Source organism: Pithys albifrons, chromosome 28 (assembly GCF_047495875.1).
Source record: "Pithys albifrons albifrons isolate INPA30051 chromosome 28, PitAlb_v1, whole genome shotgun sequence".
Taxonomy (NCBI): Eukaryota; Metazoa; Chordata; class Aves; order Passeriformes; family Thamnophilidae; genus Pithys; species Pithys albifrons.
Genome location: NC_092485.1, coordinates 5,223,498 through 5,245,458, shown reverse-complemented (window position 1 = coordinate 5,245,458; position 21,961 = coordinate 5,223,498). Strand labels below are relative to the sequence as shown.

Genomic DNA, 21,961 nt, shown 5'->3' with positions numbered 1-21,961 from the left:
AAGAGGGAAGGGCAATTTTACCAGAACTGTGATGCTGAGCCCTGTGCTCAGACCTTGGTGAGATCCCTTCTCCAGCAGGCACAGCCAAGTCTCCTGACCCTTCCCTGATCTCCAGGGACCTGTCCAGCAGAACGGCATCCCAAGAGCAGCCCCCCAGTCCCTGGGGTCCCCAAGGCACCTGGCCATTCCCCAGGGGTGACCGAGGGCTCTGCAGCACCCACATGGGCACGTTGCTGTCCATGGTGCTGTGCAGGAGGAGCTTCATCCCAGGGACTTGCCCGTCAGGGAAGCCCCATTATGTGTGTTATTGACAGAGATTAATTTATTGTTAGAGCTCGCTCTGATTCCATTAAGGGGAGTGCTGAGGCCCCTCACAAATTCGCTGACCCGGTTCAGGCTCTTTGCTTGTCACTCACACTAATGCTCCCTGGCACTTCCCAAGTTAATTTGCTGCCCAACTCAGGCAGCCTTTGAGCTCTGACACCTTATAAATCATGGTTCTTAAAAACCAATGTTTGCATACATGTATTAACAGCAGCCCCAAACCCCCCGGGCTCTGCAGTTCGGGGGCTCCACACGTGCTGAGGAGCCTCAATGAGAGCCAAGTGGGAGAGAGGAGTGTCAGAGCTGTCCCCACGTGCTCCAGGGGACTCCACAACAGCCTCCAGGTAAATATTTGCACTATCTCTGCACAGTTGGGGTCGTCTCAATAAATTCCTCTAATCTCTTCATCTGTCTTTTATGAGATTGACTAAACAACTCCATCCTCAGCTGGTGCAGAGCGAGGAGGTGCCCGTAGTAACTCTGTGGGGAGCAATTACTACAGATGAGTTTTGTCTTAATTTGTTGCAAAGAGGGGGGAAAGAAGATCAAAAGGAAATTTTTTGCCTGCTGCAGGAAAAGCGATAGAATGGCTGGGAGTGGGGGAAGAGCTATTTTGATATTCAGATAAATCAGCTTTTTAAAGTGTGGCAGTGACAGAGCTGGGGATTGATCATTAGTGGGATGGCAGGGCCTTGGGAGGGGGGAATGAGGGAGCTGGGAGCAGAGTGTGTGGTGTTAGAGCTGGTCCTGGGGCTGAGCAGCATCTCCTCTGCATGGGCTTCCTCCCATGGAAAAAAAGCTCCAGAGACTGTAGGAGAATTGCAGCAAACTCTTTGCTCCCCTCCCCCTGTTTTTCCATGTGATCCACATCAAAGCAGCCAAGAAGCACTTGGAGCTCCACTCACTGCAGGGAGTTGTTTCCACCCAGAGCACAAATCTAGAGAGATCTGCTGGAAAATCCAACAATCCAGGTGGGCTCTGCTGCAGCCAGACCCTGCTGAGCCAGAGCCCACCCTGATGGCCCTGGGGAAGGTCCCTCCTGTGGCAGGAGAGCAGATGCTCAGCCCCTGGGCCTTTCCCCTCCTGTTTCCAGGAGCAGAGAACTCCTGACCAACCTCTCCTGGGTGGAGTCCCCACCCCTGGAGGTGTCCAAGGAACAACTGGACGTGACTCTCAGTGCCCTGGGCTGGGTGACAAGGTGGGCATCGGACACAGATTGGACTCGATGGTCCTGGGGGTCATTTCCAACCCAAATGACTCTGGTTCCTCCTGCCCTGAGGGCTTCTGTGCTGTTCCTGTGTGCAGGCAGAGCAGTTTCTTTTCTGACTTTTCCTGGAAAAACCAGGGCAGTTCCTTTTCCAGGAACCACTTGAGCTCTGGGAGCTGTTTCCTACCCATGGGCTGCGAGCTGAGCCCTCCTGCAGCCCCAGGGGGGCTTTTGAGTTGGGAGGTGCCCACCTTTGTGGCAAACATCTGTATCTCTGTGTATCTCCACAGTGCAATGGAGATTTAGAAACATAATGTCCTATTAAAATTACTTTAAATTGGTTATTATCAAGATATGCCAATAGGATGAGTATATTTGGTGTTTATATTTTGGAAAAGGCAAAAGAAATGACCATTATCACTTAAAGGACCTTGTAACTCCCTCCTCCTGCCCCTCTCAGTGCTGGTCCCTGTGAGCTCCAGGTGTGCCATCCCTGGGAGGGCTGAGCAGGCCCAGGGCTGCCCTAAAACACCTGGAGATTTATTCCCTGGGGCTGCACTGGGCACCAGCACTCCCTGCTCCAGAGCTGGGAATGCCCAGGACCAGGAGCTGCCACTTCCAGATGCCAGAGGGGGAACAACCCCATGTGAGTGCCAGGGGAAGGGGGTATTTAATGCCCCCAGTGCCCCACCCCACCTGTGTCCCCCTGTGCCTGAGCCCCCTGGCTGAGCTCCCTGCCCTGCCAGCCCATCCATATCCCCCTGGCAGTGCCATGCAGACACCAGCCCCAGTTTCCTTGATAAATTCTGCTGCTTGTTATTTGAGGGCTCGGACAGGCCTCGTGCTTTTGGGAGATTAATTTTTGATTTATTGCAGGCTCCAATGATTTATTCTGATCCTTCCCCAGGGAAAAGACAGGGCTGTAAATATTTGAAATGCTGTTGGCTGGTGACAAGAAGCATTGCTGGATGGGAACAGGGTGGATGGGGGATTGGAATCAGAGCAGCCTTTCTCCTAAATTACTTAGAGGCAACTCCACATGTCTGCTGCTGTGTTTGAGGGGAGGCAGAGGCAATGAAAGCCCAGCACATGGTAAATTGTTATCTTATTAACTGAGGGGACATTCTTGGCTCTCTCCCGTGCTCTGGGTGCTGCTGCTGATTGCAGAGAGCTGGATTGCTGGGGAGAGGGAGGCAGCAAACGGGAGCTGCATCTGCCAGCAGCCAACTGACCCAGAGAGCCCCCAGGAGAGGGACCCCCGGGCCCTTCTCTGCCTGTCTGAGGCCTCCAGGGGGGCTGCAGCACAGGGGGGCACCCCACTGTCCCCACCCCACCCTGGGGGTCAGGAAGGACAGTCAGGAGGCCACTTAAAGGATGAGCTGCAGAGCCAGGAGAGGCCCTTGGCTCTCTGAGGCAGTGGGGAGTGTCCTGGGCACTTTGGAGGAGAGGACTCTGTTTTCAGTCATTCAGACAACTCTCCATTGCCAGGGAATTGTCCCAAAATGTCATTGTTTAACCCTTGATGAGCCAGACTTTGCTCTGGCTGTTGTGGCAGAGCCCCTGAGAACTAAAACACAAGTTCCACCTCAACGTGAGGGAGAATTTCTTTCCATGGAGGTGGCAGAGCACGGGACCAGCTGCCCAGGGAGGGTGAGGAATCTGCCTCTCTGGAGACACCCCAAGCCCAGCTGGCTGAGCTCTGGTGTCACCTGCTCCAGGTGGCCCTGCCTGGGCAGGGGGTTGGACTGGGGGACTTTCAGGGTCTCTCCCAACCCAAACCAGTGTGTGATTCTGAGATGGAGCAGCACAGGGCAGTGCCAGGGGGTCCCAAGCAGGGGTAAGGGCCTGTGGTGTCCCCAGCTCCTCCAAGTGCCATCCCTGGTGGGTTTCTGCATGGCTGGGCTTTCTGGCTGCTGGGAGGAACTGGATCAAAGCAGAGCTGCACATGGCTCTGGGGGGAGAGCAAAACCACACAGTGTCTCCTGCTAAGTTATGCAAAATATGCAAATAGGTTTCTTTTTTTAAAAGAAATGTTTCATGCCCTTCTCCAAAGGTTTGAGACACGGGAAAGTGCTCAGAACTTGGGGGTTTCTTCAGGATCTCGGTCTCCTTAAGCACAAGGGGGAGAATCACAGTCAGGGATGGGATGGGATGGGATGGGATGGGATGGGATGGGATGGGATGGGATGGGGTGGGGTGGGATGGGATGGGATGGGATGGGATGGGATGGGATGGGATGGGGTGGGGTGGGATGGGATGGGGTGGGGTGGGATGGGATGGGATGGGGTGGGATGGGGTGGGATGGGATGGGGTGGGATGGGATGGGGTGGGGTGGGATGGGATGGGGTGGGATGGGGTGGGATGGGGTGGGATGGGATGGGGTGGGATGGGATGGGGTGGGGTGGGATGGGATGGGGTGGGATGGGGTGGGATGGGATGGGGTGGGATGGGGTGGGATGGGGTGGGATGGGATGGGGTGGGGTGGGATGGGATGGGGTGGGATGGAATAAGTTTCTTGCTGTGCCCCAGGACAGGGGGAGGGTCGAGTCACATCACTTTGTGTGTCACAGAATGGTTGGGGTTGGAAGGGACCTCAAACACCCCATAATCCAACGCCCCTCCATGGACAGGGGCACCTTCCACTAGACCAACCTCCCAACCCAAAACCTGCAGAGAATCACAGAATGGATTGGGTTGGAAAAGCCCTCCGAGATCATCAAGTCCAACCCTTGGTCCAACTCCAGTCCCTTTCCCAGATCAGGGCACTCAGTGCCACAGCCAAGCTCAGTTTAAAACCCTCCAGGGATGGTCAAGCTCTGCCAGGGGAAATTGAAGTAGGAGATCAGAAAAAAATTCTTTGCAGAGAGAGTGCTCAGGCATTGGAATGGGCTGCCCAGAGAGGGGGTGGATTCCCCATCCCTGGACGTTTTTAACCTGAGTTTGGACCTGGCACTGAGGGAGAATCCACCACGTCTTGATCCAACCCTACTGTGATCACCAGCCCAGGGCACAGAGTGCACAGAGTGCCCTGGGCTGGTGATCACAGTGGGGTTGGATCAAGGGTTGGACTTGATGATCTCGGAGGTCTTTTCCAACCCAATCCATTCTGTGATTCTGTGACACCTTTCACAAGAGAAGGGAAGTTCCTCTTCTCTTGGGAGGATGCCCAAGGTGGGCAGTGCCCCCCAGCCCTGGCAGCAGCTCCCCTGCAGGGTGAGGAGGATGTGGTGCCCACCCACATCCTCTGCCTCCCAAAATCGTGCTCAGAGGGTGCTGTGCCAGCACCTGCAGCAGAGGGGACATGTGAGGGTGCAGCATCACCCACCCAGCTCGTGGAGAGCCCTCTGTGCCAGCAGCCAGAGCGGTGTCTCCCTCCCTTCCTTCCCTTCTCTTTCCTTTTTTCCTTGCCTGAAGAGCAAATAAAATCATTTCCTCCTGCTGCTAAATTAGAAAGAAAGGGAAAAAAAAAAAACCCACCCCAAAACAAAACAACCCTCCCCTCCCCAAACTCACAATAAGAATCTTGGAGGAAAAAAAATGAACTGGAGCATTGAAGATAAAAGAAGGGCCGTTAAATGAATGTGTTGAGGCAGAAAGGCATTAGACAGCACTAGTAATTGTTAATTTGTACTCAGATTTAGTACGAAAGGGCTTTTATTGCTTCAAATATGCATTTATTCTGGTTTTCCATTTGGAGCAGTAACATGCAGATGAGCTTTCAACCCCCCAAGGTATTGGGTAAAATAAAAGAATAAAAAATAAATCCCTTAATGGATTTTCAAGTCTCCAGTCCCAGCTACGATTTGTTTTACTTTTTTTTGTTGTTGCTGTTTAGAGCATTATAAGGTGCAATTACAGCAGCAGGATGGGCACACTGTTAATTGGCTGAGCTCCCTCGGGAGGGGAAGGCACTGCTGGAGGGGTCACATCCCAGGGCTGCCTCCAGAGGGGCTCCTGGACCTTTCCTTGAGACATGGGGAGAGCAGAGACCTCACTGAAGAGCTGAGCTCTGCAGTACTGCCCCTACACGAGGAGACAGCCCTGCCCCAGTGGGGTCATGCAATGGTTTGGGTTGGAAAGGATCTGAAATCCCATCCCATCCCACCTCCTGCCATGGGCAGAGACACCTCCCACCAGCCCAGGTTGCTCCAAGCCCTGTCCAACCTGGCCTTGGACACTCCCAGGGATGGGGCACCCACGGCTTCTCTGGGCAACCTGTTGTATCCTGCAAAACATGCTAAAACTGGGAAAATCCCAATTATTCCCACTTTATTCCAAGTGGGGAGTGTGGGAGTGAAGGCAGCAACTTATCTGTGTTGGAGCAACAGGAACCCCCAGGCTACTGAACCAACCCAGCAGCCCCAAATCCCAACCCCCTGGGACTGCAGGGCTGTTTGCCCATCCCCTGGTTTAGTTTTGGTTCCACTGAATCCCTGCCTGTGCCATCCCATCCCTGTCTGTGCCACCCCATCCCTGCCTGTGCCATCCCATCCCTGCCTGTGCCATCCCATCCCTGTCTGTGCCACCCCATCCCTGTCTGTGCCATCCCATCCCTGCCTGTGCCAGCCCATCCCTGTCTGTGCCATCCCATCCCTGCCTGTGCCATCCCATCCCTGCCTGTGCCACCCCATCCCTGCCTGTGCCATCCCATCCCTGCCTGTGCCAGCCCATCCCTGTCTGTGCCATCCCATCCCTGTCTGTGCCAGCCCATCCCTGCCTGTGCCACCCCATCCCTGCCTGTGCCATCCCATCTCTGTTTGTGCCAGCCCATCCCTGTCTGTGCCATCCCATCCCTGCCTGTGCCACCCCATCCCTGCCTGTGCCACCCCATCTCTGTTTGTGCCAGCCCATCCCTGTCTGTGCCATCCCATCCCTGCCTGTGCCATCCCATCCCTGTCTGTGCCAGCCCATCCCTGCCTGTGCCATCCCATCCCTGCCTGTGCCATCCCATCCCTGTCTGTGCCAGCCCATCCCAGGAAGGCAGCTGTGCCATGCTGGGACCGAAGCCCCTGCCCCACACACAGGGGCAGGAGCACAGGCCAAGGATCTCTGAGCAGAGTTTTAGTGCATAGTTCTTTTTTTCCCCTGTGAGAAATACTCTGATTTAAATGGGAATCGATGCAGGGAAGTCTGACAGACGAATACTATAAACAAGATCAAATGAATTTATGACTGTTGTCCCTTCCAGGCTGATAATCAATGAACTGTCGGGGGAAGATGCTGGAGTGGCAAAGCTCCTGCTCTGCTTCAGCAGAGGGAGAAATCAACCCTTTCAGCTGCCTTTGGGACACAAACAGACTGGGAAAGGACTGGATTTACTGACTCCACCTGGCTCTGGTTAAATACCAGCCCTGGCTGTGCAGCACCTCCTCTTTGATGGGGGTTTGGACACGGGCACTGGAACCCACCTGTGGCTCTTTCCTGGGATGTTTTCCATGATATTTGCTCATATTTTGCTGAGTTAATAGTTGTGTTCCCATCCTGTTCCTCAGGATCACTCCAAGGATTCCATACCCTTCCCTGTTCCTCAGGATCACCCCAGGATTCCATACCTCACCCTGTTCCTCAGGATCACCCCAGGATTCCATACCCTTCCCTGTTCCTCAGGATCACCCCAGGATTCCACACCCTTCCCTGTTCCTCAGGATCACCTCAGGATTCCATACCCTTCCCTGTTCCTCAGGATAACCTCAGGATTCCACACCCTTCCCTGTTCCTCAGGATCACCCCAGGATTCCATACCCTTCCCTGTTCCTCAGGATCACCCCAGGATTCCATACCTCACCCTGTTCCTCAGGATCACCCCAGGATTCCACACCCTTCCCTGTTCCTCAGGATCACCCCAGGATTCCACACCCTTCCCTGTTCCTCAGGATAACCTCAGGATTCCATACCCTTCCCGGTTCCTCAGGATCACCTCAGGATTCCATACCCTCAGGATCACCCCCATACTCAGTTTGACCCCCCTGATTTCAGTTCCTGCTCCCACCCAGGTGTGTTGGGGTGTCCCCACACAGGACACCAGAGTCCATCCCTGGGCAGGCAACCAGACAGCCTGAGCTGTGTCTTCAGGCATCATAGACCCCTGAGTTAATCCCAGCCTTGACTCCTGCTCCTCCCTGGAGCTCGGGAAGCCCAGGCCACCACCCCCAGCCCCAGTGGGAACATCCTTCCCCAGCGATGAGCATGTCAGACACACTAAGCTTTGCAAGGATCGATTCCCTTCACAGGATCAACAAAGCAATTTGCTGTCTGGGGCTGGTTCTGCTGTGAATAATAAGCAGCCATGGAAGCCTGGATGGTGTAACACCTTGTGCACTTGAAATCTGGAAACCATCAGGGGCTGTAAAGGCAGGGAGTGGAAAAAACAGAGGGAGAAAGGAGGGAGGGAACTCCAGACACTGGTTGTCAGTGGAGTCTTCTCGGGTTCCTCTTCTGCTTAAGGGCTCTCCAGGTTCTCCAGTGCTGCAGAGGGCAGTAATTCAGTGGGGGGTGAGTGTGTCCCTGCAGGGGGACAAGGGCAGAGTGGGCAGCTCACCCACAACCAGCTTGGAGAACCCAGGTCACCCTCAGGGCTGTGGAACAGCTCCAGGGGTTGGTCATGATATTATTTTGTGTAGAGCCTCTCTCCTTCAAAAGTTTCTTTTTTAACTAGTCCTCCTGACCACCCTTTCCATGGAGAAATTCCTCCTGATGTCCAGCCTGGATGAAGGGAGAACTTTAAGTGCCTGGTGCAGCACCCAAGCCTGGCAGCCCCCCCTTGGACCCCTCCAGGCCCAGGTGCAGGTGCTGCCCACACAAACTCCAGCTGGGCACACGCCTGGCCCTGTGGGGTTTGCTCTGCCTGAGATCTCTGCAAAGCAGCTGCTGCTCCCTCAAGGGCACAGGATTAACCCAACACTTAGAGCAGGAGGACGAGGAGAGCCCAGTGCAGGTCTCCAACCAGGCACATTCCCAGGGCACGAGTCCTGCCTGGAGCCTCAGGAGCCTCGCTCAGCTCTCTGCCTGACCAGGATCCTGTCCCTTCTGCTCCCCTGAGTGTTCTCTGCATACCAACACCAGTCCATTAACATTGAACCTGGCCCTCCTTCCCCTTAGCAACAGCATCAATATTTATGATGTGTAGCTAATGCAGTCTCCTTATATGATTTCGAGGATTTCAGGGGGGAATTCTTTGTACAAAAGACCTTTAATACCTTTCTGTACAGGATGCTGCTGTTCACCTGCAAAACAAGGATTATGGAGCTGTGACCTTCCTTTTACCCCCAATTTCAGGCTGAAAAGACCCAGCCTGCAGCTGCTTCCTAATCATGGATAATTTAAGTGGAAATGTAGGTACCAGACTCGCACTTAATGCTAATTACTCTGCTTAGGCAAGTCTGTGAGTGCCTAAAAGGATCAAGTCCATTGATTAATTAACCAATAACCTATAGCTGGGCTTTGGTATGACCTTGTTCAGTCAGGGAAGGTGGGGAGCAAGCCAAGCACGGGCAGGTGATCCCTGGGAGGCAGATCCATTTGGGATCAATGTGTGCCAAGCACAGAGAAACCAGCTGGACATTTCCCTCTTGGCACTGAACCTCCATGGAAGGCACTGGGGGCAAGGCAGGAGTTACCCAAGGGATATTCAGGAAGAATTTCTTCCTGGGTAGGATGGTCAGGCACTGGAAGGGGCTGCCCAGGGAGGTTTGGAGTCCCCACCCCTGGAGGAGCCCAAGGAACCACTGGAAGTGGCACTCAGAGCTCTGGGCTGGGGGAGAGGGTGGGGATGGGGCACAGGGTGAGCTCGAGGGATTTTCCAACTTTAATGAGTCTGTGATGGCCCAAACTCTGAGAAATCCATCCAGCTCCAGCCCCAGGAGGGATGTTTCAGTCTTGGCAGAACTTTCAGCCTCCAGACATGGAACTGCTGCCCTTTTCCATCAGCAAACCCCCAGAATGCTCGTTGGGAAAACCAGTTGACTGATGATTACGTTCCCTCTCCTTTAATTAGAAGCCTGGCATTTACAAATCAAAAATATCCACACCGGGATTTTTTCCTGCCCTGGTATTTTAAATAATAATTATTAATTATTAATTATTCATGATTAATGACTGCTCTGCACATTTAAATGTCTTCCTTCCAAACAACCCTGTAAAACAGTTTGCTGGGAGAAATCTGCTGGGCTACTGAGAGCAGTGAGAGTCACAGGTTCTTCTGGGGCTCCAGTGGAAACTCAGCAGGTCCTGGCAGATCTATGGCCAAACTGGGCAGCAGGGAGGGGGGCACTGGTGGATACTGGGTTGGCTGGTTGATGTGCTCGTTCTCTCTACCTGCTCTGGCAGCTGCAGGAGGCCCATGTTGTTCTCAGTGCCCCCAAGTACCTGCCTGGGTCACCCCCAGGGGAAGGACCACAAAGGAGGGCCTGGAGGGACCACCCAGGGGTGGGGGCTGCTGGAAGGGAGGTCACAGACACCCAGAAACAGAGGAGGGATCATAACCTTTGGAGTCTGAGAGCAACAGATCCAAGTTAAGAGGCTTAAATTCGGTTCTAAACCATTAATCCCAGCCCAAGGATTTGGTGGGTTGGAGTTCAAGAGGGCTCAGTGTGTGACAGCCCTTTTGCCTCACCCCACAGAAGAGGGGTTTGGTGACAGCCACACTGGGTTTGGTGACAGCCACACTGGGTTTGGTGACAGCCACACTGGGTTTGGTGAGAGCCACACTGGGTTTGGTGGCAGCCACACTGGGTTTGGTGACAGCCACACTGGGTTTGGTGACAGCCACGCTGGGTTTGGTGAGAGCCACACCGGGTTTGGTGAGAGCCACACTGAGTTTGGTGAGAGCCACACTGGGTTTGGTGACAGCCACACTGGGTTTGGTGACAGCCATACTGGGTTTGGTGACAGCCATACTGGGTTTGGTAACAGCCACACTGGGTTTGGTGACAGCCATACTGGGTTTGGTAACAGCCACACTGGGTTTGGTGACAGCCATATTGGGTTGGGTGACAGCCACACTGAGTTTGGTGAGAGCCACACTGGGTTTGGTGGCAGCCACACTGGGTTTGGTGGCAGCCACACTGGGTTTGGTGGCAGCCACTCTGGGTTTGGTGACAGCCACACTGGGTTTGGTGGCAGCCACACTGGGTTTGGTGGCAGCCATACTGGGTTTGGTGGCAGCCACACTGGGTTTGGTGACAGCCACCAACACTGCCCAGCACCTCCAGCTCCAGGAGCAGGTTGTCTTTGTCAGCTCACTGATTTCCTCTCAGCCACCTTTTCCCTTCAGGATTCACAGCCAGTTTTGGCAAATGTTTGTGCCAAGCAGTGGTCCAGTTCAACTGGGGGCTCCTGACACTTATCCCATGGCAACGAAAAGCCCTGGGCAAACTGGGTGCCAACTGCTCCTCCTGTGGCACCTCTTCTCAGCCCAAGTGGGCAGGACATTCCTGTGGGGTGGACACATCCTGAGGGCAGGGATGTTCTTTTCTGAGTCTTTCTGCACAATTTCTTGCCTTGATTTTTGCTCAAGTAGTTCCAAGATGTCCCAGTGCTCTTTTTGCTGCTTTCCCCAGCCCTGCATTGTGCTGGCAGCAGAAATTGGTGTTGTGCTGCAATCTAGTGGTGCAGCCTGTGAAGCAGGTTCTGGGATTCACCCAGGCTGGAGACAGGTCCCCAACAAGCATGTTTTCCCAGGAAAAGCCTGATTTCTGCAGGAACTAAGAAATACCTGTGTATTTGTGCTCTGTACCAACAATTCCTCCATCAAATTAGAGAAAACTAAAGCAATGGACATTATTCTTCACATTCAGCAATAGAGAAGTGGTGGTTGTATCTACATCATCTTTGTCATCATTGTCATTGTCTTCGTTGTCATTGTTGTCTTCATTGTCATCATCTCTAGGGCAGTTGCTATGGGTGGGAACTGTTGCCGAGGTGGTTGCTATGGGGGGACATGTTGCCAGGGCTGTTGCTATGGGGGGACATGTTGCCGAAGCCATTGCTATGGAGGGGACATGTTGCCAGGCCTGTTGCTATGGAGGGGACATGTTGCCAGGCCTGTTGCTATGGAGGGGACATCTTGCCAGGGCTGTTGCTATGGAGGGGACATCTTGCCAGGGCCGTTGCTATGGAGCGCCTGTAGCCAGAGCCATGGCTGTGTGGATTTCGTTGCTGGGGCCATTGCTGTGGTTGGGGCAGTTGCTGGGGCTGTTGCTATGGGGGGCACATGTTGCCAGGGCCGTTGCTATGGGGGACATGTTGCTGGGGCTGTTGCTATGAGGGGACATGTTGCCAGGGCCATTGCTATGGAGGGGACATGTTGCCAGGGCCATTGCTATGGGGGACATGTTGCTGGGGCCGTTGCTATGGAGCGCCTGTAGCCAGAGCCATGGCTGTGTGGATTTTGTTGCTGGGGCTGTTGCTGTGGTTGAGGCAGTTGCTGGGGCCGTTGCTATGGGGGGACATGTTGCCAGGGCCGTTGCTATGGGGGACATGTTGCCAGGGCTGTTGCTATGGGGGGACATATTGCCAGGGCCGTTGCTATGGGGGACATGTTGCCAGGGCCGTTGCTATGGGGGGACATGTTGCCAGGGCCGTTGCTGTGGGGGGGACATGTTGCCAGGGCCGTTGCTATGGAGTGCCTGTAGCCAGAGCCATGGCTGTGTGGATTCCATTGCTGTGTGGATTTCGTTGCTGGGGCCATTGCTGTGGGGGGGCATGTTGCTAGGGCAGTTGCCATGGGGGCCTATTTCCAACAAGAATGATGACAAGAATGATGAAAACAACAACAACGAGGATGATGATGATGATGACAACAGTGGTGACGATGATGATGTCAACGATGACGATGACGATGGCTACGATGATGACGACACAAAGACAACAACAATGACAACAACAATGATGATGACAAGAACAACAAAGAAAATGATGACGCCAACAAGGACGATGACAACATTGGCGGGGATGACATCAAGGACAACAATGACGTCAATGACAATGACAACGATGGCTACGACAATGACAATGATGATGAAGATGATGATGAAGATGATGCCAATCATGAAGACACTGATGACATTGATGATGAAGATGATGATGACAACAAAGATGATGACAACATCGATGATGGAGATGATGATGTCGACAACAAAGACAAAAAAGATGATGATGACGATGACAACAATGTCTACAATGAAGATGATGATGATGATGACAAAGACAATGACAACAACGATGACGATGACTACGATGATGATAATTCATAAGGCACATGATGCAGAAAAGTGTTTCAGGAACTCAAACCCTTTAAATTTGCCATCTGCTGGAAATCTTTAGGGTTTGGGAGGGTGAACGTTCCCGATTTCTTGCACAAGGAGCAGCTGGACCGTTTCAGAAATCAAGGAATGATTTAGGAATGAAGGTGACACAAGCACAGGTGAACTGGCCTGGTCTTTTCCAGCTGAGCAAACTGATCCCCTGGCAGTAAACAGGTAAATGGAGACATTTAGTTCCCCTTGAGTCACTAGAAGTGTTTGCAGAGTGCTGAGACAGAGGTGGAGAAGTGCAGGGAAAAGGTAAAGAGCTTTGTTTTTTCCTTTTCCTGCCTCCTTCAGTTCCTCTTAACCCCTCCTTGTGACCCAGAGGAAATGGTATAAATCAGCTTTTCCATGGTAATAATTTTATTTTCATCTTCTTTCCATCCCTGTATGAAAATCAGGAGATGGTGAGAACTGGGTGTGATGCAAACCTGCCTGGCTGGAAAGGTGATGATTGCAGGAGAAAGGGAGGGAAAATGCTGGGCAGAGCTGCCTGGGCTCTTGGATCTATGATCACAAAACCTGTCTGGGAAGAGCAGTATCAGAGCAAAGCTTTGTTCACATCGAGCTGCTTAATATTTCATGGAACAGCAGTGTCAGACATGGGAGTTCCTGGAGTGCCTGGAGCTGTGCAATGCCCTGGGTGCTGCCAGCCTGTCATTGCCCACAGCGGGCTCTGCCCTGGGCTGTGCCAGGCTGGTGTGAAACTCTCTGGGCTGGGGCACACCCAGCCCCTAAATTAGGTCCCCTCAGCCCGAATCCCCCCTGGTGATTCCCTGGCCCAGGTCTGGAGCTGTGAACCAGGGTCTGCAGACTCTGCAGTGGAGTTTGACTCAGGGATGGAGGATTATCAGAGGTGATTCCCAGGAAAACAACTGCTTTGGGATGTTGCTTTGCAAAAACTCCTTGGTGCGAGTTCCCAACTCCCATCCTGCTCTCCCAAAGCCCATCCTGCTCTCCCAAAGCCCATCCTGCTCTCCCAACACCAATCCTGCTCTCCCAACACCAATCCTGCTCTCCCAACTCCCATCCTGCTCTCCCAAAGCCCATCCTGGTCTCCCAATGCCCATCCTGCTCTCCCAATGCCCATCCTGCTCTCCCAAAGCCCATCCTGGTCTCCCAACACCAATCCTGCTCTCCCAATGCCCATCCTGCTCTCCCAAAGCCCATCCTGCTCTCCCAATGCCCATCCTGCTCTCCCAATGCCCATCCTGCTCTCCCAACACCAATCCTGCTCTCCCAACGCCCAACCTGCTCTCCCAATGCCCATCCTGCTCTCCCAACACCAATCCTGCTCTCCCAACGCCCAACCTGCTCTCCCAACACCAATCCTGGTCTCCCAAAGCCCACCCTGCTCTCCCAAAGCCCATTCTGCTCTCCCACTTTGCTGCCACCCCAGCGCAGGTTTTCCCAGCGTGCTGATATTCCCAAACTCTGGGTGAGATTTCCCGCAGCCGCCTGACAGCGGAGCCACAGCTCGCGGTCTGTGGGTCGGGTTTTGTGAGGGCTGCAAATAACCCCCTCTGCAGGAAAAGAGCGTTTTTCCTTGGCAGCAGGTGGCAGCCCCGGACCAGGAACGAGGCGTGCCGGGCTGGGCAGCCCCGGGCATCCCCACCAGCCCCAGCAGCACACGTGCCTTGGCTGTGGGAGGGGCAGTCTGCATCCTTCTGTGGTTGCAGAGCTCTGGAATTGTGACTTCCGAGGCCTCTGGAGTTGGGTGCTCGTGAACTGGAGGGTCCCTTCTCCCTTTAATTGTTGTCTCCAGAGGAACTGAGGTCTGTGCTGTGTTCCCTGCTTGCAGCAGAGTATCAAGTGCAGGTGAGTGCATTTAAAGGCCAGTCCAGGTTTTAAATCCTCTGTATTAATACTGAATAAACCTTCAGGTGCATCAATGAGGCAAAACACCTTTGCCAGACCTCCTGTGGATACAGATGGGAAGGGCTTTGTGTCCTGGGCTCTCAACTAGGGAAGCACAGAGTGGCTGGAACAGCCTCATGATTTATGGGCTGGGGGCAAGAAAAGCTGCTGCTCAATTAAAACAAAGTGCCTGGGATTTGCTGTAAGGCTGATCAATACTTTTTCAAAGAGATTGGGTGGAGGAGAGGAACTCATCTCATTCCTCCTTGTTGCCCATTCCCTGGATAACTGTTAATTGGATTGCGGTGGATCTTGAGGGAGAAGGAAGGGAAGGGGCTCTCCATGAGGTCCTGAGTGGGGACAAATATCCTGAGTGGATTTGGGAAGGATCAGTGCCAGGGCAGGAGCCAGTCCCTGCCCTCCCCTCCCCTCCCCTCCCTGCAGGAAGCTCTGGCTCAGGAACCTGCACACAAATGTCTGTCTCCATTGGTATGGGATGTCCTCCCAGTTCAGCCTCAGTTTTCCTGGGAAACACCAAGCCCTGAACCCAAATTCAGGCTGATTTTCCAGTCAGCTGTCCCAAACAACTCTTGCAAGTACAGGGTGCAGTTTCTGTTGCATTTACAGCCTCATCTCCACTGCCAGTGGCTTGCAACTATTTCTTTTCATCATTTAGATCCTCATTGCACCAGATTTGGTTGTCCCTGCATGGAGATGTGTGCCAGGAGACACACCTCAGTCTCCTTCTGCCCATGTGCCTGTGCTGGAACAGCCTCTGAGCTTTCCCTCAGAGCTCTGCTCAGGAGCTGCCTCAAAGCAGAGCAAGCAAAGCTTTGCTCAGGGAACCAACAGATGAGCCCTGTGTGTTGTAAATCAGTGTTTGTGTGGTGCAGGAGGGCAGGGGCCTCCTCCACGTGGGATTCTCTGCTGGCACTTCCAAGAGGCAGAAGGGACATTTCAGTTCTTTCCCAGCAGGCTGTTTGCAGCCAAGGTCAGCAAAGGGAGCAAAGGGATAAACACTTGCAGGAACAAGGAAAAGTGGATTTTGTGAGGTGCTGAGCAGCTCGAGAAGTGCAGCGTGCCCTTGGATCCCTCTGGAAGGAGCAGGAATCAGCATCTCAGAGGAGCAGTCAGCACTGTTTGAGAGGGAGCTCTTGAGTGACTTTCCACACTGCTGCCCTAAATCCAGCTGTACAACAGGATCCCAGTGGAAATGGCAAACCTTGGTGAAATTTAATGTTTCCAAAGGTGCTGAGCAGCTGCAGGACAAGGACCTGAGCCTGTGCTTTGATGACATTGACAGAAATGTCCCCACCTTTAATGTCAACTTTCCTTGGACTTTGTTGCTGATTCCTCTTTGCCCCATTTTCACCAAGCCCAGGGATGGGTGGCTGGAGTTCTGCTCTGCACTGTCTCAGCTCTTCCTAATTGATTTATCTTCCTTCCTTTACAGCAGCTGGGCCATTGCTGCCCTGCAGCACCTGCTCTCTGAGTCTGGTTTGTGTTACTGCATCCATTACTCAACAGCAAAACTGCAGCCTAAAGCTTTTTTCCCCAGATTCCCTGAGGGTGGGCAGGCCCTGGCACAGGTTGCCCAGAGAAGCTGTGGCTGCCCCATCCCTGGAAGTGCCCAAGGCCAGGTTGGGCAGAGCTTGGAGCACCCTGGGCTGGTGGGAGGTGTCCCTGCTCATGACAGGGGGTGGAATGGGATGATCTTTAAGGTCCCTCCCAACTCAACCCATTCCATAATTCCGTAATTTGCATTGGCATGTTCAGTGTAAGTAGTTTAGAGGACATTTGAAATAAGGGTCAGTGTGTTGCTTCCAGAAAAAGCTTCTCTATTACTTCGAGTTTTGCAGCCTCAGCAGAACATTTGGAATGTAAGAAAACGCAAGACAAGGAGAAGCAGCAAATCTCACTGTGAGTGTTTCCTCGATGGGGGAGGCTTTAATTAAACTGACACTCCTGATAACCAAGTGGCTGAAGAGATGTCTGTGCTGATGTTCACCTCTGCTGGGTCACTCGGCGGGGGACAGTGCCTGGTTTGGGGCATTCACCAGCTGACACCGTGCCCAGAGCCAAATGTGGCACTTCTGCTCCTGCCCAGCAGCGCCCGATGGAATCGCCCTCGGGGGGGATTCACCCCTCACGGAGCTGCTGGGGGGGCACTGAAGGGTGCGGAGCCCCCCCCCAGCCCTTCCTCTGGGTGACCCCAGGGCTCAGAGAGGACTTGCCCTTCCCTGCCCAAAAAAATCGAGCCGGTGGATTCTCAGCCCGGGTTGTGCCTTTGGCGCCTGCGGGGATTTTCGGGGAGGCAGAGCCGGGGCGGCCCCGCGCTAAGGGGCGGCGGATGCTAATTAACGGCCCTGCTAATGAACCCCTCCCCCTACCTCAGCCCCCTCCCCGCCAGCCCCTGCCTTCCTCGCTGCCTCCTCCTCCTCCTCCCGGGGTGCGCTCGCTCTCCGCCCGCCCGGGAGCGCGCAGTGCGGCGCGGCCGCGCTCGGGAGCGCGCAGTGCGGCGCACTGATCCCCGCACCGAGCCCCGCACCGAGCCCCGGCCGCGGCCAACCCTCCGCTCCCCACCGGGTAAGGGGTGCCGGGGGTGGGCACCGGGCTGCGGGCGGCTCCGGGGGATGCTCGGGGCGGGCGGGGCGCGGCTGGCGGCGGGGTGGCCCCCGCATCCTCACCGCGGATTTGGGATCCCGCTGCCTTCGGGGTGACACCTCCCCCGCCACGGTCTGTGCCGCCCGGACCCCGTGCGGGGGGAGTTGGGTACCGGGCTGGGGGCATGTGATGGGATTTTGGCTCTTACGTCATGACATCGTGTCTGTGCGTGTGATAAAATCCTGGTGTGGCAGTGCGGGGGGACGGGCTGCGGGGAGGGAAACGCAGCCCAGGGACAGACCTTTGTGCGACACGGCGAGTTTGGGGCCCGAAACCTCCCGGGCAGGAGGGTTTGCTCTGCGGGCAGCGCTTCCCTCTCGGCTCTGGGAGCGGACTCGCGTTCTCCCTGCGAGACACCCCGGGCTGGCAACATCCATCCCCATCCATCCGAGGCCTCTGGGAGCCCCCCGGGCTGGGATGCGGCGCTGGATGGGGCCGGGCCCCGCCGGACAGCAGCGCTCGGTGCCCGCCAGGTTGGTGATCCGCATGCTCCGGCCGTGCCTGCAGGGGCTCCGCTATCGATCCAGCAGCTTCTGGAGGTGGGGAAAGTGCTGAATCATTTGCAGTGCCGGCTCTCCGGGCGGCTCGGCTGCTCCCAGCTCCGGGGATGCGCTGCGGAGGGCGAAGGGAGCGCCGCTGCCTGTGCGGGGCCGGCCGGAGGTGGGAGCGCTGCGGGACCGCTGCGCTGGAGCGCGGGGTGGTGTCCCCTCCCGTGGCCTCAGCTGCTCCTTGGAGGGCAGCGATGATGCTCCTTGCACCATCCTCTGGGCCTCTGGGCACGGCACTGGGGGGGTTATGGGCGGAAAAAGGGAGGCTTTCTCCAGAAAATCCAACCCCTGCTAAAACTGGGAAAGGCTTGTGTGTCTTGCTAGGGCAGGTTTATCTTTTTCCTTTTCCTTTGGGATGGTTTTTCAAGGTCAGGTCCTTGCAGCAGCACGTGGGCTGTGGGGCACTCCTGGCAGGCAGCGGGGCCGGTCCTGGCTGCTCTCTGGGAGGGGGCACTGCGAGGGGCACAGGGGCACTGCAGGGAGACTGGGCTGCTGCCGTGCCCAGCCAGGCCTGGCTGCCTTAAGATGGATCCTGTGGCGCTGTGCTGGTTCCGGGGTGCTCCTCTCAGCTGCTGAGCACAAAGGCAACAATCCTGTGACTTTTCCAGAGCTGCTGACTCCTTTCTTTCTGCCCGTGGTTCTGTGAAACACCCACCCCTGGCAGGCACTGATGGGCAGCGTGGCTGCTTTGTTTCAAGAAAACTTCTTTGAGTGGCCTACCCTGAAAGAAAACTCCTCAAACGCAGCATCCTCCTATTCCTTTCTATTTGTAGCCTTTCTCTTTCCCAGCTCCAGACTGGGCCTTTGCTGACTTTCCTTTTTTTCTGTGGTTGTAACAGGAATCCGACATAAATAATGCATGGAGGGTTGCTCAGCTGACAGAGCATGGGCTCAAGTTGTTAAATTTGAAAGCAGAATTTGTTTACAGGGATTGAGATCTGGGGCCTGGCTTTGTCTTGCTGGAGCTGCGTGATGGTGTTGGGTCTGGGAATAACAAAGCTCCATCCTCATCCTCATCCTCTCAGCATTTCCAGAGTTGTGCTGCCTGGGCTGTGGCCTGGGATCTGATTTAAACTAAGACAGCCAATCCAATCATCTCTTCTCCCAGCTAATGATTAAATGGAAAATATCCCAAGCTCTCAAAAGGTATTAATTCAAAATGAATTATTTGCCTTGCTGTGATTTAATTGTCTTCATCTTTGTGGGTCTTGTGTATAAAATCAATTCTGCTGCTGGCAAAGTGCCACACAAGGTCTTTCTGCAGTGCTCAGGCAGCAAAGATGGGCAGATATCTTTAATAATGACAGCAAGAACTGAGGTCTCCTTCTCAGGTGGGCTGGTGCCAGCTGTGTGGGACACTGTGGGGGGCTACTCACACCATCCCCCTGTGTGTGGGTCTTGGCATGGCCAGACCCTCCCAGGAAGGAGGGCACTGAGTGCCCCGGGGAGCTGCTGGTGCAGCTGCTCCCAGTGAGCAGGGAGGGTGCTGAGGTGAGGTGTGAACCACAATGTGCCCATTCTGTGTGTCAGGGACTGGGCATGAGGTGCTGGAAATGCTGACCCAGGAGCTGTTGGCATTTCCTGTGATCCTGAGGGAAGGAAGAATGGACATGGCAGGAGGCAAAGGGATCTGTGCTGGTGCTGGGCTCAGGCTGATGGGAAAGGGGAAATAGGTGGAGTTTAAAGGAGTTGAGCTTCCCACTGAAGTGATTCCCACTTCCAATGTCCTGTTTCAGGCCCGTGGGTGACCCTGGGAGAAGGACCTGAGGTGACCTTGGGGCAAGGTTTGCTGCATGAATTATTCACAGTTCCCAAGGACCTTGCCAGACTCGAATCCTCTCTCTATTCCTGTCACTGTCTAACCCCACTCAGCAGAACTGTGGTAATTATGGGATGTCTCTACAAAATCCTGCCCAGTGTCTCTGGAAGGGAAGCTCACCTGGGCAGGTGAGGCTTGAACAGGTGACTGGAGTTTCAGAGCCCGTTGGCTCCATCTTGTCCTTGGTGTGCTCAGGTACAGAGGAGTCTCCAGGGGGAGGGTTTGCACTCGAGACTGGGAAATTAATCAGTCAGATTCCCAGGGCACTTGTGAGGTTCTGGTTTTATGTGGGAGCCCTTGGCAGGAGTGGCTGAGTTTCCTCTCCCCACAGAAGCAGGGGCTGTGCTGGGCTGTGCTCAGGTGTCTGTGCAGCATCAGCCTCTCAACTCTCACCAAAAGTTAAGGCAGAGCCCCTTCCTTTGTGCTGTTACAGGACTTGAGGGAGCTGTGAAATCCCTGCACAGTCTCCTTGTTTAACCAAACAGCTGAATTGTGAGGATTTAAACCCAGTGTGGATGTTTGTATTGACTGTCCCTGAGTAATACACAGAAAATAAGATTTTCCTTGAATAAGAGCAAAACCTGGGAGGAGACTTTTAAAAATCCAGGAAAGAAACCTCTGGTACTTCCCTTTTGAAGATTTATTCCTCAGGTTTCGTTTGCCCTTACCAAAATATTCCCTTGTATCTTAAAACCAAGCAGGCAGCTCCAACCACGGGTTGTATTCACTTACAGTTTCTGAAAGGCTCTTGCAAATCTTGTCAGGGAGGTCTGGCTTGTCTCCCTGCCCTGTGGGCAACTCCCTTCAAAAATAATCTTCTTCATATTAAATGTTGTTGGGTGACTTCTGCTCCATCTTTTCTCTTTTTTCCCCTCCTGCTCAAGCAGGTCATACCTTCCTTCCTTTACCTTGGCTGCCCTGGATAATTATTGCATAATTTTAGAGATCCAGCTCAGAATGAACTTGCCTGAAGTTGTTGTTACATTAAATAATCCTCCTCCCTTTCTTTGACTTTAATCCAGATCTGAAAGAAACTGTGCTGTGTTATTATGGATTAAAACAGAGTGGGATTTAGACCAGCCCTGCTTATGGGGATCACCATTCCCAGTTAATGAGATAGGAGGAGAGGGATTAACAACTGAACAAATAGAGATGGGGTTGTGTGGCTGCACCAGGTACGAGTTCCAAGGGATACAGGGACAAGTCTTTGCACTGTCTCTTTAGCTCCCCTCTGTTCAGAGCCTTTGGATCTCATCCCATCAGTCTGGGATCAGACCTGCTCTCCTCACTGGGAATGCAGAGGGAGGGAGCAGCCCAAGGGCACAGGGGAGCAAAGCATCGAGCCCTGCCTGCAGGCAGAGCTGGACAAAAGGCAGGGCACAGCCTTGGGAACAGGGATGGGACTTTCCTTCACAGAGCAGTGTCTGGAAATCCTTTGCTGGCATCTCTGTCTCTGCTCCCTCAGCTGAGCCTGAACTGGCTGCTGCATTCGAGGCTGTGGAGAAGCATCAGCACTGGAGAGAGGGTGCTTTGCACAGGCAAGACTCAGGGTAGCATGACACAGGTAGAGCTGATAAATCCCCTGCCCTGTCCTGGATGCTGCTTTGCCTCCTTTGGAAGCAAACCCTGATCCTTCCAGATGGCTGGTTAAAGGGAGCAGAACCCAGAGGCTTCTGGTGCAAGGTGAACCTGGAGGTTCATTGCAATTCCTGGCAGGTTTTCTGCTGTTTTCTGCCTCCTTGGCAGTGGATTTTGCCATTTTCCAGCATGAGGACTGATGGGTTCCTACAGACAGTGGGAATCCTGAGGCCCAGCGAGGATGCTGCAGTCGGACTGTCAGCCTGCATCCTGTACTGCTCCTGAAATGTCCTGGCACGGATGGGCAGGGCTGGCAAGTGCAGCGTGAGCTGGGAGGGCCACAGGGCTCTCTTTGGGTCTACAGGAAATGCAGTGAAATGTCCTTTTTGCTCTGGAATGTTTCCTTTCCCTGATTATCTCATTAACCTTAAGAAGCTCCAGATTAAAAGAACCACAGGATTATGGACTGGTTGGATTGGAAGGGACCTTAATGCTCATCCCATCCCACTCCCTGCCATGGGCAGGGACACCTTCCACCAGCCCAGGTTGCTCCATGCCCCGTCCAACCTGGCCTTGGACACTTCCAGGGCTGGGGCAGCCACAGCTTTTCTGAGAAACGTGTGAACGACAAGGCCATGAGTGTCCGTGGTGGGAAAGGACC

General features: G+C 54.1%; 3 protein-coding genes across 19 annotated transcripts in view; 2 read left to right on the top strand and 1 right to left on the bottom strand.

Moving 5' to 3' along the window:
• LOC139683366 (zonadhesin-like) overlaps positions 1–10,676 on the bottom strand; it is a 31,444-nt gene extending 20,768 nt beyond the window's left edge. The window contains exon 1 of the mRNA XM_071578427.1: positions 10,143–10,676. Within this exon, the coding sequence (XP_071434528.1) occupies positions 10,143–10,676 (534 nt within the window). The remainder of the gene's footprint in view (positions 1–10,142) is intronic.
• A 1,556-nt stretch (positions 10,677–12,232) lies between these two features.
• On the top strand, positions 12,233–12,783 carry LOC139683365 (putative mediator of RNA polymerase II transcription subunit 29). The gene is made up of 2 exons (XM_071578426.1): positions 12,233–12,335; positions 12,395–12,783. Exons 1-2 carry the CDS (start codon positions 12,233–12,235, stop codon positions 12,781–12,783), a joined length of 492 nt encoding a protein of 163 aa, XP_071434527.1.
• Positions 12,784–17,152: 4,369 nt separating this feature from the next.
• Positions 17,153–21,961, top strand: part of NFASC (neurofascin) — an 89,929-nt gene continuing 85,120 nt past the window's right edge. For 16 of the 17 annotated variants that reach the window (XM_071578731.1, XM_071578741.1, XM_071578738.1 and 13 more), the window contains exon 1: positions 17,153–17,277. The gene's annotated coding sequence lies outside the window, so the exon portion shown is untranslated. Of the gene's footprint in view, positions 17,278–17,565; positions 17,829–21,961 lie in introns of those variants that run through there. The other variant, XM_071578723.1, reaches the window with a different exon arrangement.

Coding starts and splice junctions, on each gene's coding strand:
- LOC139683365 (XM_071578426.1), top strand. CDS start 12,233: ATGTTGCTAGGGCAGTTGCCATGGGGGCCTATTTCCAACAAGAATGAT. Junction 12,336..12,394: donor TGATGATGATGACAACAGTG/GTGACGATGATG, acceptor GACGACACAAAG/ACAACAACAATGACAACAAC.